Source organism: Salvelinus fontinalis, chromosome 26, assembly GCF_029448725.1.
Source record: "Salvelinus fontinalis isolate EN_2023a chromosome 26, ASM2944872v1, whole genome shotgun sequence".
In the NCBI taxonomy this organism is placed as follows: Eukaryota; Metazoa; Chordata; class Actinopteri; order Salmoniformes; family Salmonidae; genus Salvelinus; species Salvelinus fontinalis.
Genome location: NC_074690.1, coordinates 11842957 through 11859294, shown reverse-complemented (window position 1 = coordinate 11859294; position 16338 = coordinate 11842957). Strand labels below are relative to the sequence as shown.

General features: G+C 43.7%; 1 protein-coding gene across 4 annotated transcripts in view; it reads right to left on the bottom strand.

Annotated features, from left to right (window-relative positions):
• The window catches only part of LOC129823648 (ephrin type-B receptor 1-B), a 482949-nt gene that overhangs the window by 145402 nt on the left and 321209 nt on the right, over positions 1-16338 (bottom strand). For all 4 annotated transcript variants that reach the window (XM_055882517.1, XM_055882519.1, XM_055882516.1 and 1 more), the window contains exon 4: positions 10808-10963. In XM_055882517.1, coding sequence (XP_055738492.1) covers positions 10808-10963 — 156 coding nt within the window. The remainder of the gene's footprint in view (positions 1-10807; positions 10964-16338) is intronic.

Sequence of the window (16338 nt, the reverse complement as noted above, 5' to 3'; positions counted from 1 at the left end):
GACAACAACCTCTCCCCCGATGTCAGTAAGACCAAGGAGCTGGTCATGGACAATAGGAGAAAGAGGGGAGAACATGTCCCGATCCACCTCGATGGAGCTGTTGTGGAGAGGGTCAAGAGCTTCAAGTTCCTTGGCGTCCACATCACTAAGGACTTAACATAGTCCACACACACCCGCACAGTCGTGAAGAGGGCAAGGCAGCACCTCTTCCCCCTCAGGAGGCTGAAAAGATTTGACATGGGCCCACGGATCCTCAAAAAGTTCTACAGCTGCACCATCAAGAGCATCTTGACTAGCTGCATCACTGCTTGGTATGGCAAATGCACTGCTTTTGACGGCAAAGCGCTACAGAGGGTGGTGCGGATAGCCCAGTACACCAATGTGGCTGAGCACCCTGCCATCCAGGACCTCAATATCAGGCAGTCAGAGGAAGGCTCGAAAAAGACTCCAGCCACCCAAGCCATAGACTGTTCACTCTGCTACCGTCCTGCAAATGGTACCGGAGATTTGGCTCTCGGACCAACAGGTTCCAAGACAGCTTGTACCCCCAAGCCATAAGACTGCTAAGTAGCCAGACTGCTAAATAGTCAAATAATGGTACCGGAACGATCTGCACTGACTCTATTTTGCATATTCACTAGACTATATATACACACTCACTCACACACACCACATTGACACTCCCACACACATTCACTACAAAGGTGCACACACACACATAACACAGGAGGTTGGTGGCACCTTAATTGAGGAGGACTGGCTCGTGGTAATAGGCGGAATGGTATAAAATACATGGTTTCCATGTGTCCGATGCCATTCCATTCGCTCCGTTCCAGCCATTATTGTGCCGTCCTCAACTCAGCAGCCTCCACTGCTACACACACACACTTACACTTATTATCTATCCTGATGCCTAGTCACCTTACCCTGCCTTCATGTACATACCTACCTCAAATACCTTGTACCTTTGCACATTGATCTGGTATTGATACTCCCTGTATATAGTTCCATTTTTGTGTATTTTATTCCTCTTGTGTTACTGTAAAGACAGCATTTTATTGCATTCAATGCATCTTCACTTAAATATTTTAAATGTGTGCTAGGCTACCTGCTGCCCTGTGTGTTAATTGAGCCCACAACTGTCTCATTATTCAAACCATTCCATACCTATACATTTACCAACAACAGTCAAGTAGTTTGTCTTGTCAATTTGAGTGTGTTCAGGTGTGTTGGCCACATCTACTAATTCGCCACACCTGATCTTGTTGTTTTTTGTGTCTTCTTGCAAAGTGGTCTGTTTGAACAGTGGGAAATAAATGCTTGGAAGAGGTATACATGCTATGTGCTCTGCAAGAAAGGTTTTGGTTGTTTGAATAACCTTTTTGCATGGTCTGTATTAGAGGTCGACCGATTAATCGGAATGGCCGATTTCAAGTTTTCATAACAATCGGTAATCGGTATTTTTTGGGCGCCGATTTGCCAATTTTTTTATTTATTATTAATATATATATATATTTTTTTTTACACCTTTATTTAATCTTTATTTAACTAGGCAAGTCAGTTAAGAACACATTTTTATTTTCAATAACGGCCTAGGAACGTTCTGCCTCAGAACGTCAGATTTTTAACCTTGTCAGCTCGGGGGATCCAATCTTGCAAACTTACAGTTAACTAGTCCAATGCTCTAACACCTGATTACATTGCACTCCATGAGGAGCCTGCCTGTTAGCGAATGCAGTAAGCTAAGGTAAGTTGCTAGCTAGCATTAAACTTATCTTATAAAAAACAATCAATCAATGACTGTCATTGCTCCAATGTGTACTTAACCATAAACATCAATGCCTTTCTTAAAATCAATACTCAAGTATATATTTTTAAACCTGCATATTTAGCTAAATGAAATCCAGGTTAGCAGGCAATATTAACCAGGTGAAATTGTGTCATTTCTCTTGCGTTCATTGCACGCAGAGTCAGGGTATATGCAACAGTTTGGGCCGCCTGGCTCTTTGCGAACTAATTTGCCAGAATTTTACGTAATTATGACAACATTGAAGGTTGTGCAATGTAACAGGAATATTTAGACTCATGGATGCCACCCGTTAGATAAAATACGGAACGGAATACATTTTTTGTTTTCGAGGTGATAGTTTCCGGATTAGTCAAAGGTATATGGTTTAGAGAGAAATAGTCGACGCGTTATAATTCCTGTAATAACTTGCAGCTGAATTTGAAAGGGGTTTCTTCGTTATTTTACCGTTCATGTCTTCCATAGAGAATGTCTTGATCTACTTCAAATAAGGTCTGTGTTTCGTGCAGGCTTAAAACGCCTCAACGTTTTGATACCCGTGTAAATCTCACTAGGATAAGGTAACATTTGTCAACATATTTTCATAAATCCACTCTACAAAAAGGTTTTTCTTCGCTTATATTTAGCCAATATTGATCAGAGTTACCTTGTCCTATGGATATCTACACAGTTATAAAATTGTCACGGTGATGTAAGCCTACACGAAACACAGACCTTATTTTAAGTGAATCTAAAAATATGAAGGAACCACTTTTCAGATTTTGCTAGAAGGTGTCATGGGAATTATGACTCGCACTTTGGTTGTCCATTATTAAAATAGGATTTCCTGCATATAGAAAATAAAGTTTTTGTTTTCAACATTCATCACAGGTAACTTAAACTCTATTTTTATTCAAACAGTTGAGAGTATTTGTCTCCTAAGCAGACTCTTCAGTATCATTGTCACTTCAGAGCTGTGTGCTTATGTGTATTTATGTATTATATTAAGTTAAAATAAAAGTGTTCATTGTTCATTCAGTATTGTTGCAATTGTCATTATTACAAAAATGTGTGTGTGTGTGTGTGTGTGTGTGTGTGTATGATATATATATTATTATATATATATTTTTAAATAAAATTGGCCAATTAATCGGTATTGGCTGTTTTTGTCCTCCAATAATCGGTATCGGTATCGGCATTGAAAAATCATAATCGGTCGACCTCTAGTCTGTATTAAACCTCTTAAAACCATCTGTTTTATAGCTAATAAATAATGATAGAATTTTGACGATTTTTATACGTCCAGTAATTATTTAAACATTTTGATGTTTTAGTTTTAGTTTTATTTATTTGCACCTAAGAAAACAAGTGATAAACAGCAATACAGATTTTTTTTTTTATTAAAATGATGTGCAGGGGTGGTTGGAAGCCCAAGGGCTTATATGAAAATCACACCACAAGAAAACAAGATACAATACATAAGTGTGTTTTTTTTAAACAGATAACAATACCTGCTAAATATACATGTTTAAATGAATTGATCAGTAATCATGAAAAAAGTATATACAGTTGAAGTCGGAAGTTTACATACACTTAGGTTGGAGTCAATAAAACTCGTTTTTCAACCACTCCACAAATTTCTTGTTAAAAAGTTTTGTGCATGACACAAGTAATTTTTCCAACAATTGCTTACAGACAGATCATTTAATTTATAATTCACAATATCACAATTCCAGTGGGTCAGAAGTTTACATACACCAAGTTGACTGTGCCTTTAAACAGCTTGGAAAATTCCAGAAAATTATGTCATGGCTTTAGAAGCTTCTAATAGGTTAATTGACATAATTTGAGTCAAATGGAGGTGTACCTGTGGATGTATTTCAAAGCCTACCTTCAAACTCAGTGCCTCTTTGCTTGACATTATGGGAAAATAAAAAGAAATCAGCCAAGACCTCAGAAAAAATTATTGTAGACCTCCACAAGTCTGGTTCATCCTTGGGAGCAATTTCCAAATGCCTGAAGGTACCACATTCATCTGTACAAACAATAGACTTCATGGAACCACGCAGCAGTCATACCACTCAGGAAGGAGACGCGTTCTGTTTCCTAGAGATGAATGTACTTTGGTGTGAAAAGTGCAATTAAATCCCAGAACAACAGCAAAGGACCTTGTGAAGATGCTGGAGGAAACAGGTACAAAAGTTTCGACATCCACAGTAAAACGAGTCCTATATCGACATAACCTGAAAGGCTGCTCAGTAATGAAGAAGCCACTGCTCCAAAACCGGTTAGACTACGGTTTGCAACTGCACATGGGGATAAAGATCGTACTTTTTGGAGAAATGTAATCTGGTCTGATGAAACAAAAATAGAACTGTTTGGCCATAATGACCATCAATATGCTTGGAGGAAAAAGGGGGGTGCTTGCAAGCCAAGGAACACCTTTCCAATCCAATCCAATGCAAGGGGTGGCAGCATCATGTTGTGGGGGTCCTTTGCTGCAGGAGGTACTGGCGCACTTCACAAAATAGATGGCATCATGAGGTTGGAAAATTATGTGGATATATTGAAGCAACATTTCAAGACATCAGTCAGGAAGTTAAAGCTTGGTCGCAAATGGGTCTTCCAAATGGACAATGACCCCAAGCATACTTCCAAAGGTGTGGCCAAATGGCTTAAGGACAAAAAAGTCAAGGTATTGGAGTGGCCATCACAAAGCCCTGACCTCAATCCTATAGAACATTTGTGGGCAGAACTGAAAAAGTGTGTGCGAGCAAGGAGGCCTACAAACCTGACTCAGTTACACCAGCTCTGTCAGGAGGAATGGGTCAAAATTCACCCAACTTATTGTGGGAAGCTTGTGGAAGGCTACCCGAAACGTTTGACCCAAGTTAAACAATTTAAGGCAATGCTACCAAATTCTAATTGAGTGTATGTAAGCTTCTGACCCACTGGGAATGTGATGAAAGAAATAAAAGCTGAGAATAAATCATTCTCTCTACTATTATTCTGACATTTCACATTCTTAAAATAAAGTGATTATCCTAACTGACCTAAAACAGAGATTTTTTTACTAGGATTAAATGTCAGGAATTGTGAAACACTGAGTTTAAATGTGTTTGGCTAAGGTGTATGTAAACTTCCGACTTCAACTGTATATGTGTTTTGTTTAAATGTGTGCATGTGAGTGTGTGAGAGTTAGGCTATATGGAGGAGATTACTGAGTAGTTTGGTTCATCAGGCTGACCCCCAGTCTTTGCTTGAAGTTATTGAGGGATGGAGATGTTTTGGCAATGTGAAGATAAGAATTCCAGAGTATGGTACCTCTGTATCCTATAGGGAATTGTTAATGTGAGGTGCAGCAGTAGGGGGGGTGAAGGTTACCGCAGTGTTTGTGTTAAATGGATAGATTTCAGAATTAACCTGGAAGAATCCATTGCCGATTTTAGGTAAACTGTCTGGGAGGTATGAGTATTTGTAGATGAAAGTGCATAATTGGCATATATCAATGTAGTGTCACGATCGTGTGGAGGATTGACGGACCAAAATGCAGCAGTTGGAAAATAAGCCATCTTCTTTTATTAAACACCACGAAGATGAACACGACACAAAACTCTATACAAACTAACAAAACAACAAAACGACCGTGAAGCTACAAACGTTGTGCACATACATACAGGCTACAAACGTTCTACATAGACAATTACCCACAACCAATGAGAGCCTATGGCTACCCTAAATAAGGCTCCCAATCAGAGACAACCGAAATCAGCTGTCTCTAATTGGGAACTCATTCAGGTAACCATAGACTCTCCTAGACAACTAAACATACATAGACAACACTAGAAACATGTACTCCACACAAACCCATATACTATACACAACCCCTTTACTATAAACAACACCCAAAACCAACAAAACATAAACATTCCCCATGTCACACCCTGACCTAACTAAAATAAAGAAAACAAAGAATACTAAGGCCAGGGCGTGACATAACCCCCCCCTTGAGGCGCGAACTCCGGGCGCACCATACACAGTCTAGGGGAGGGTCTGGGTGGGCTTCCCTCTACGGTGGCGGCTCCGGCTCTGGTCGTGGTCCCCACTTCACCACAGTCCCTAACCACCTCCTTAGCTTCTTCAAAATGACCCCTCTCCACATTAACCCCATTGCATTAAGGGGCAGTTCTGGACTAAGGGGCAGCTCCGGACTAAGGGGCAGTACCAGGGTCAGGGGCAGTACCAGGGTCAGGGGCAGTACCAGGGTAAGGGGCAGTACCAGGGTAAGGGGCAGCACCAGGGTAAGGGGCAGCACCAGGATAAGGGGCAGCACCAGGATAAGGGGCAGCACCAGGATAAGGGGCAGCTCCGGACTGAAGAATGGCAGCTCCGGACTGAGGGACTGCAGCTCCGGACTGAGGGATGGCCCATGGCTGGCTGACGGATCTGGCTGCTCATGGCTAGCTGACGGATCTGGCTGCTCATGGCTAGCTGACGGATCTGGCTGCTCATGGCTAGCTGACGGATCTGGCTGCTCATGGCTAGCTGACGGATCTGGCTGCTCATGGCTAGCTGACGGATCTGGCTGCTCATGGCTAGCTGACGGATCTGGCTGCTCATGGCTAGCTGACGGATCTGGCTGCTCATGGCTAGCTGACGGATCTGGCTGCTCATGGCTAGCTGACGGATCTGGCTGCTCATGGCTAGCTGACGGATCTGGCTGCTCATGGCTGGCTGACTGATCTGGCTGCTCCTGTCTGGTTGGCGGCTCTGGCAGATCCTGTCTGGTTGGCGGCTCTGGCAGATCCTGTCTGGTTGGCGGCTCTGGCAGATCCTGTCTGACGGACGGCTCTGGCAGATCCTGTCTGACGGACGGCTCTGGCAGATCCTGTCTGACGGACGGCTCTAGCGGCTCCTGTCTGGCTGGCGGCTCTAGCGGCTCCTGTCTGGCGGACGGCTCAGTAGGCTCATGGCAGACGGGCGGCTTTGCAGGCTCATGGCAGACGGGCGGCTTTGCAGGCTCATGGCAGACGGATGGCTCAGATGGCGCTGGGGAGACGGATGGCTCAGATGGCGCTGGGGAGACGGATGGCTCAGATGGCGCTGGGGAGACGGATGGCTCAGATGGCGCTGGGGAGACGGGCAGTTCAGTCATCGCTGTGCATACGGCAGACTCCTGCCGGCTGAGGCGCACTGTAGGCCTGGTGCGTGGTGCCGGGACTGGTGGCACCGGGCTGGGGACACGCATCTCAGGGCTAGTGCGGGGAGCAGGAACAGGGCATACTGGACCCTGGGGACGCACATTAGGCCTAGTGCGTGGGGCCGGAACTGGTGGTACCGGACTGGGGACACGCATCTTAGGGCTAATGCGGGGAGCAGGAACAGGGCATACTGGACCCTGGGAGCGCACATTAGGCCTAGTGCGTGGTGCCGGAACTGGTGGTACCGGGCTGGGGACACGCATCTCAGGGCTAGTGCGGGGAGCAGGAACAGGGCATACTGGACCCTGGGGACGCACATTAGGCCTAGTGCGTGGGGCCGGAACTGGTGGTACCGGACTGGGGACACGCATCTTAGGGCTAATGCGGGGAGCAGGAACAGGGCATACTGGACCCTGGGGACGCACATTAGGCCTAGTGCGTGGGGCCGGAACTGGTGGTACCGGACTGGGGACACGCATCTCAGGGCTAATGCGGGGAGCAGCAACAGGGCACACTGGACTCTCAAGGCGTACTATAGGCCTTGTGCGTGGTACCGGTACTGGTGGTACCGGGCTGAGGACCCGCACATCAGGGCGAGTACGGGGAGAAGGAACAGTGCGTACAGGACTCTGGAAACACACAGAGGGCTTGGTGCGTGGTGTAGGCACTGGTGGTAATGTGCTGGAGACACGCACCACAGGGCTAGTACGTGGAGGAACAACAGGGCTCTGGAGACACCCAGGAAGCTTGATGCGTGGTGTAGGCACTGGTGGTAATGGGCTGGAAACACGCACCTCAAAGCTAGTGCGGGGAGCAGGAACAGTGCGTAAAGGGCTCTGGAGACGCACCTTAGACCTAGTGCTTGGTGCCGGAACTAGTGGTACAGGGCTGGGGACATGCATCTCAGGATGAGTGCAAAAAGTAGGAACAGGACACACCGGGTTGTGAAGGTGTACTGGAGACCTGGTGTGTATAGCCGGCATCAAATCTTCCGGAACTTTAACACGAGTTTCAGGCTGAGTACGAGGAACTGACACAGGTGGCATCGGACAGCTAATACGCTCCTCAGGAAGAATGCATTGCATACTCTGCCAAACCAACAGCTCTCTCTCTTCACTCTCCTCCAATTTCGTCAACAACTCTTCGAATGTCTCATAATCTCCCCTTCGTTCACTCTCCTCCAATCTGTCCAATAACTCCTCGATACACTCAGACTCACCCCTCAACTTCGCCGACTGCTCCAAGTGCCCCCCTCCAAAAATTTTTTTGTGCTGTCTCTTGGGCTTCCTCCCGTGTCGCCGTGCTGCCTCTATCTCTGCCTTGGGGCAGTGATATTCCCCTGGCTGTGACCAGGGTCCTCTCCCGTCTAGAATTTCCTCCCAACTCCAGAAATCCTTTGTAGGTAGGTCCTGTTGCCGCCTTCCATGCCGCTTGGTCCTATGGTGGGTAATTCTGTCACGATCGTGTGGAGGATTGACGGACCAAAATGCAGCAGTTGGAAAATAAGCCATCTTCTTTTATTAAACACCACGAAGATGAACACGACACAAAACTCTATACAAACTAACAAAACAACAAAACGACCGTGAAGCTACAAACGTTGTGCACATACATACAGGCTACAAACGTTCTACATAGACAATTACCCACAACCAATGAGAGCCTATGGCTACCCTAAATAAGGCTCCCAATCAGAGACAACCGAAATCAGCTGTCTCTAATTGGGAACTCATTCAGGTAACCATAGACTCTCCTAGACAACTAAACATACATAGACAACACTAGAAACATGTACTCCACACAAACCCATATACTATACACAACCCCTTTACTATAAACAACACCCAAAACCAACAAAACATAAACATTCCCCATGTCACACCCTGACCTAACTAAAATAATAAAGAAAACAAAGAATACTAAGGCCAGGGCGTGACATGTAGTAAATAGACAGGATATTGATTTTCTTAAACAAAGGTGCAGATGGAGCCAGGTAATTAGAGGAGGTGGCTAGTCTTGCAAATGTATTTATAGTCATTTGTGTAGGTAGGAGGCATATGGACTGGCCCAGACAATATTACAGTAAATGAGATATGGGAAATCAAGCTATAGTATAGAGTTAGGAAGCAAGCCTGATCAACCAAAACAACAGATTTCATCACTTTGCTGCAGACAAATTGAATATGATCTTTCCATGATAACTTTTCATCAATTAAAACTTAGAGGAATCTAGTGGATGTAACTTATTCCATTTTATTCCCACCTATTGAGGTTCTGGCTCTTTTTTTTAACAATATTTCTTATTCTTAATAGTGAATACATTAAAGTTGGATTTCTTTACATTTCAAGATAATTGTTTATCTGGAACCATTCAGAAAATGTGGCCATGCCTGAATTGGCTTCATTAATTAGTGAATCAAAATTATTATTTGGTCAAATCTAATTGGTATCAACAGCAAAGAGAATTGGAAGTATGGTAGAAGACACAGCAGCAAGGTCATTAAGTATGGTAGAAGACACAGCAGCAAGGTCATTAATATAGATTAGGAATAACAAAGGTCACATTATCGAACCCTATGGCACGCCACAGGATATCTTGGCTGTCTATCTATCTATTTGCATAAACACATTGTTCTCTACCATAAACATAACTATATAGCCAATTATATGTATAATCATGCAAACCGTAATAATGCAATTGAGAAAGTAATATTTCATGATCAACCATGTCAAACGCTTTGGATAAATCTAAAAATATGACAAAAGCGTATTCATTGTTGTTAAGGGCTGTAAACATTTCATCCACAAGTTGCAAAAGAGCCATATCTGTGGAGTTGGTGTGCATATTGGTGTGCATACAGAATACAGTGTTGATTTAAAGGTTTCAACATTCTCCTACACATATATTCTCTAGGATTTAAAAAAAACATGGTAGTACAAATATTGGGCGATAATTTGTAAAAGATCTTGGATCCCCAGATGTATAGAGGGGGATAAATTTGGCAATTTTTAAATCTTGAGGAACAACACTAGTTTGCTTAGTTTTTATAAAGATATATGTTAGAGGCTCAGTAATCGAGGAAGACACTGATTTCACCAAGAGACACCAAACTCATCATGACCTGATGCTGATATCTTTAAGTTACCAATTACCTCCATCACCTCCATTACATCAGGAGGATCTAACTGAAGCAGAGAAGGGAAATGTCCCTTAATGTAATCCAAGGGATTTCCATCAGTTTTCTCAATTTTCTTTTCAGATTTCTCTATTTTCTTTGCACGGGGTGCACGGCCAGCTCCGTCACAGTTACAATGTTATCTTTATTATTGGGAAGAGCTTGTAAGCAAGCATTTTACGGTAAAGTTAACACCAATTGTATTCGGCATGTGACAAGTACAACTTGATTTGATTTGCTCGACTATAGTACAAGTTGTAAATATGAACAGGATCAGGACATAATCTGACATTGCAATCTGATGTCCCAGCCTCATCACCTGTAAAATCCTTAGTCGGATGTATACTTCCCGCCCTTCCTTCAGACATATCTCATTAGATATAATGTCAAAGGTTGACATACAGTGACATACAGTATAAGTAATATGTCAGTATAGGTATATAACTAATACGTCTTGTTTCCTCACTCATACCCCACAGAGGCTGAATATGGTAAATATATGTAAAAGGATTGGCTAGGGTTACATAAGAGTATACATGTATGTACAGGGGATGTTGAAGACTCAGATATAGATATACAGTAGTATAGAACTGTCGCAGGTTATGCCTGGCTGTACAGAGGAAAAGTACCATAAAGATACTCACTGGTGCAGGGCATGTCAGGTCGGTCTACGTCCCCACGGTAGTAGCCGTTGCGGCAGACGCAGATAGTGGCGGCCTCGGCTGCAGAGCGGCTGTTGGAGGGGCACTGCAGACACAGACCTGGACCCTGGCTCGACTTGAATGTCCCTGGGGGGCAGGCTACAGGGGAAGAGAAAGACAAACAATATTAGACATTAAGATAATGCAAAGTATTTAGGCATGATATTTAGGCTGATACATGTACACAGTGCACATCCTGGCTTGACTTGAGGCACTGACTTACATGGTGGGAGAGGGGACAAAATAAATTAGAAAATGCTGAAGCAAAATGGTCGTATTGTTTAACAGCTGACAGGTAAAAATAGCCTAGCACTGTACCTTGGCATTGACATGGATGTTATTGTGGGACAGGTTACATAGGGACAGATGGAATAACAGATGAGTGATCCATAACATGTGGTAGTGAGGCTGAGGATTAAATGGACTGCTGGAATGACCCTGATGCTATTTGGATGTCTGGCATCCCTCCCTCCCTGTTTATTATAAGTGACTGCATCCAGCCCCATTGATCTCCAGTGATAACTCCCCTTCCTTCAGCAGTAGCAGATTCATTCTGGGAATGGGGAGAGAAAGAAGAATATGAATGTTCCTGATATTTTTATTTATTTTTATTTTATTTTACCGTTATTTTACCAGGTAAGTTGACTGAGAACACGTTCTCATTTGCAGCAACGACCTGGGGAATAGTTACAGGGGAGAGGAGGGGGGTGAATGAGCCAATTGTAAACTGGGGATTATTAGGTGACCATGATGGTTTGAGGGCCAGATTGGGAATTTAGCCAGGACACCGGGGTTAACACCCCTACTCGTACGATAAGTGCCATGGGATCTTTAATGACCTCAGAGAGTCAGGACACCCGTTTAACGTCCCATCCGAAAGACGGCACCCTACACAGGGCAGTGTCCCCAATCACTGCCCTGGGGCATTGGGATATTTTTTAGACCAGAGGAAAGAGTGCCTCCTACTGGCCCTCCAACACCACTTCCAGCAGCATCTGGTCTCCCATCCAGGGCCTGACCAGGACCAACCCTGCTTAGCTTCAGAAGCAAGCCAGTAGTGGTATGCAGGGTGGTATGCTGCTGGCCCAGACAATATGACTGTGTCCCTAAACTCAGGCAATAATCACATCCATTTCAGCAATCCTGCAGACCAGGGGTCAGCAAACAGGTCGTCAAATTTGCAAAACATTTGTTTAATTTAGGAAATCTGTTCCCAATTATTCCGACAAATGAAAAAAAGAGATATGTGATCGTGTCTCGATGTAATCAAGGTATGAAATTATGGTTCTTTTAAAATACAATCTCATTTTTGGGCTTAGTTATGTTAAATTGGCAGTGCACAAATTATTTTTATTATGTTCCGGCCCCCCGACCATCCGATACAACAGAAATCGTCCCTCGGCTGAATCTAAATGCCTACCCTTGGACTAGAACATGTAAAGTAGGACTGAGGATCGGTCCTCCATACCAACAAAGCAACCAGGACCTCTATCAAGATATTGATAGAAATCAAGATATTGATTGAAACCTACTGAAGCAAAGCTCCTTTATAGGGGCAGGAGTTTTACCTGATCATGTAACCTTGCCAGGAAAACTGAGCCCTAGAGGCCTAAACTAAAGCCCAGAAGCAGGTCTCATAGCCAGAAAAGGTCTACCTCCTAGCCCTACCAGTACAATAGTACACAGAACACAACATACCTCCTAGCCCTACCAGTACATGGAACACAGCATACCTCCTAGCCCTACCAGCACAAAAGTACACGGAACACAGCATACCTCCTAGTCCTACAAGTACAATAGTACATAGAACACAACATACCTCCTAGCCCTACCAGTACATGGAACACAGCATACCTCCTAGCCCTACCAGTACAATAGTACACGGAACACAGCATACCTCCCAGCCCTACCAGTACAATAGTACACGGAACACAGCATACCTCCTAGCCCTACCAGTACAATAGTACACGGAACACAGCATACCTCCCAGCCCTACCAGTACAAGGAACACAGCATACCTCCTAGCCCTAATAGTACAATAGTACACGGAACAAAACATACCTCCTAGCCCTACAAGTACAATAGTACACGGAACACAACATACCTCCTAGCCCTACAAGTACAATAGTACACGGAACACAGCATACCTCCTAGCCCTACAAGTACAATAGTACACAGAACACAACATACCTCCCAGCCCTACCAGTACAATAGTACACGGAACACAGCATACCTTCTAGCCCTACCAGTACAATAATACACGGAACACAGCATACCTCCTAGCCCTACCAGTACAATAGTACACGGAACACAGCATACCTCCTAGCCCTACCAGTACAATAGTACATGGAATACAGCATACCTCCCAGCCCTACCAGTACAATAGTACACGGAACACAGCATACCTCCTAGCCCTACAAGTACAATAGTACACGGAACACAACATACCTCCTAGCCCTACCAGTACAATAGTACACAGAACACAACATACCTCCCAGCCCTACCAGTACAATAGTACACGGAACACAGCATACCTCCTAGCCCTACCAGTACAATAGTACATGGAATACAGCATACCTCCCAGCCCTACCAGTACAATAGTACACGGAACACAGCATACCTCCTAGCCCTACCAGTACAATAGTACACGGAACACAGCATACCTCCTAGCCCTACCAGTACAATAGTACACGGAACACAACATACCTCCTAGCCCTATCAGTACAATAGTACACGGAACACAGCATAAGGGCAAATTGAGAGTTATCCACTACAGTATGAGTGAGGAACCATCACTCTACACCCTCTCAGAATGAACTTAATGGGAAAGAATCAGGGAAAGAATGTTGAACAAAGGTAGTGAACGGATGGGCAGATGAAACCTTTGGACCTTTATATCAACAGCCTTTTAAGATTGAATTAAATATTTTATGCTTCATTAATATAAGAACAGAGAAGCAGGGTTTTGAGGCGAGCATCTGGTTTATGGTGCAGTTAAATAGGCAGATTTCAATTTTTTTTTACGAGTCCTCTCTCCCATTCTACTGGCATCTCAAATGGGCTGTTAGACCAGGGATATGAGAGAGGGTGAGGGAAAGAGAGATAATTAGAGAAGAAGAGTGTGAAAGGAAGAGAGAATGAGATAGATTTACTGCACATACTCAAGTAACAGTGGAAGACCTACTCTTTATGAAGATAAAGAGAGAAAGATTGAGGGGGAGAGAGAGAGACATAAATATAAGGAAAGAGAAAGATTGAGGGGGAGAGAGAGAGACATAAAGATAAGGAAAGAGAGAAAGATTGAGGGGGAGAGAGAGAGACAGACAAAGATAAGGAAAGAGAGAAAGATTGAGGGGGAGAGAGAGACAGACATAAAGATAAGGAAAGAGAGAAAGATTGAGGGGGAGAGAGAGAGACATAAAGATAAGGAAAGAGAGAAAGATTGAGGTGGAGAGAGAGAGAGAGAGACATAAAGATAAGGAAAGAGAGAAAGATTGAGGGGGAGAGAGAGAGAGAGAGACATAAAGATAAGGAAAGAGAGAAAGATTGAGGTGGAGAGAGAGAGAGAGAGACATAAAGATAAGGAAATAGAGAAAGATTGAGGGGGAGAGAGAGAGACAGACATAAAGAAAGAAGGAGACATTCCATAGATCAGTGGTTATACCTCTGACAGGGAGACGTAGCCCAGCTCCAGCAGAATCCCTTACAGACACACAGGAGGCTAACACACTGGTCACACAACACATAGAGACAGACCACTACAACCACCAAGCATAGCACCAACTAGTAGAAACACACACGGACTGGCCACACTCACCACAAACTACCAGTAAAACCCCTCGCAAAAGAGGTTTCTATCTTCAAGGGAATTTTCTTGGTTAAATAAAGGTTCAATAAATATAGTGTTGTGTAGGCCAGTGGTTCTCAAACTGGGGGTCCCGACCCCCTGGGTGTCGCAAGTGTGAAACTGAATGGGAGAAATAAGTATTAAAATGTCAATATTTTCTATTTATATAAATTATTTATATTTCTCTTTGCCTATTCAATCTGGTTACTAACATAGGCCTATGGTTTGCACCAAATTGTAGTCTCAAAAACATATAATCTGTGATTCAGAACCAAAAAGTTGTGTGTCTTTACTCTTGACCAATGACCAGTCATCAGCAGTCAGGCCACTAATCCAGATTAGTGATCAGAAAGCACTTTTAAAATGTTCTCCTGATTTGCCTGGCAAAAACAGAGTACGGTTATATTATCCATAGAAAATAGCAATCTGCTAAAGGACACATCATTGCCAGAACAATAAGCACCTGGAGATTTTGTTTGATCATTTTCAGATTTCAGATAGGCCTAGTTTGGGTGGCTACTGTGGCTATAGGTTAAATATAGCTGTAACATTGCACTGCCTTCAATAAGGCCTACTTATGGGATGAAGGTGTAACATTTCTGACAAATGTATTACAATATTTGTGAGGAAGAAAAAGGCTACAAACAGACGTGCTTTCCATCCGATCCTGTAACCTCCGCTGCATACAGATTGGCCATACAGTCCTGCTTGCTCTGTACTCCAGAGAAGTGACATGATATCTCTAGTTGATATTGACTACTAACATGAATAACTTTCTGCTCAAAATGCAGATGTAAAACAATGTTCATTTCTATATCTTTCGTTTCGAAAATGGATCACCGTTTATGGCTGTAACAACAGGCCACATTTGCGCAGCGATTGTGCACGCATTCATGTGCGTGTGCGAGGGGTCACGAGCTTTGAGCCACTCTTTTTTTGGAAGTCACGGGTTAAAACGTTTGAGAACCACTGGTGTAGGCTATGTGGAGGCACGGGGAAAGCATACCCATAGAACTAAAAACATTATGGTGCATTGGCTTCCAGACTGAATGGTTCAATCTGGTGAATATACTATAAACAGGAGTGTGGAAGCGCGTAACAATCAGACTGGCCTTATGGGAATTAAACATCCCAGCTGGACTTTTTCTTTAGAAACCAATAACCCTTTTATAGAACCAAGGACTTCAGTGTATTTAACAGTTAACGCACAGATCCAAAATAATTAGTAGGAGGATGAGGGGAAAAAGATTGTCATCATCTTCTTCTGCTGATATAAAAGTGTTCATGACATTCAGTAGACCTAGAGCACACATTCAATTAAATGGTTCTTTATTGAACCTTTATTTAACTAGGCAAGTCAGCTAAGAACACATTCTTATTTACAATTACAGCCTACCCCGGCCAAACCCGGACAATGCTGGGCAAATTGTGCACCGCCCTATGGGACTTCCAATCACAGCCGGATGTGATACAGCCTGGATTCGAACCAGGGACTGTAGTGACGCCTCTTGCACTGAGATGCAGTGCCTTAGACCGCTGCGCCCTCGGGATCCCGAGTGGATAATACACATGGATAACGGATAATGGATAACACACATGCATGGACACAGACACGCAGGCACTCGCA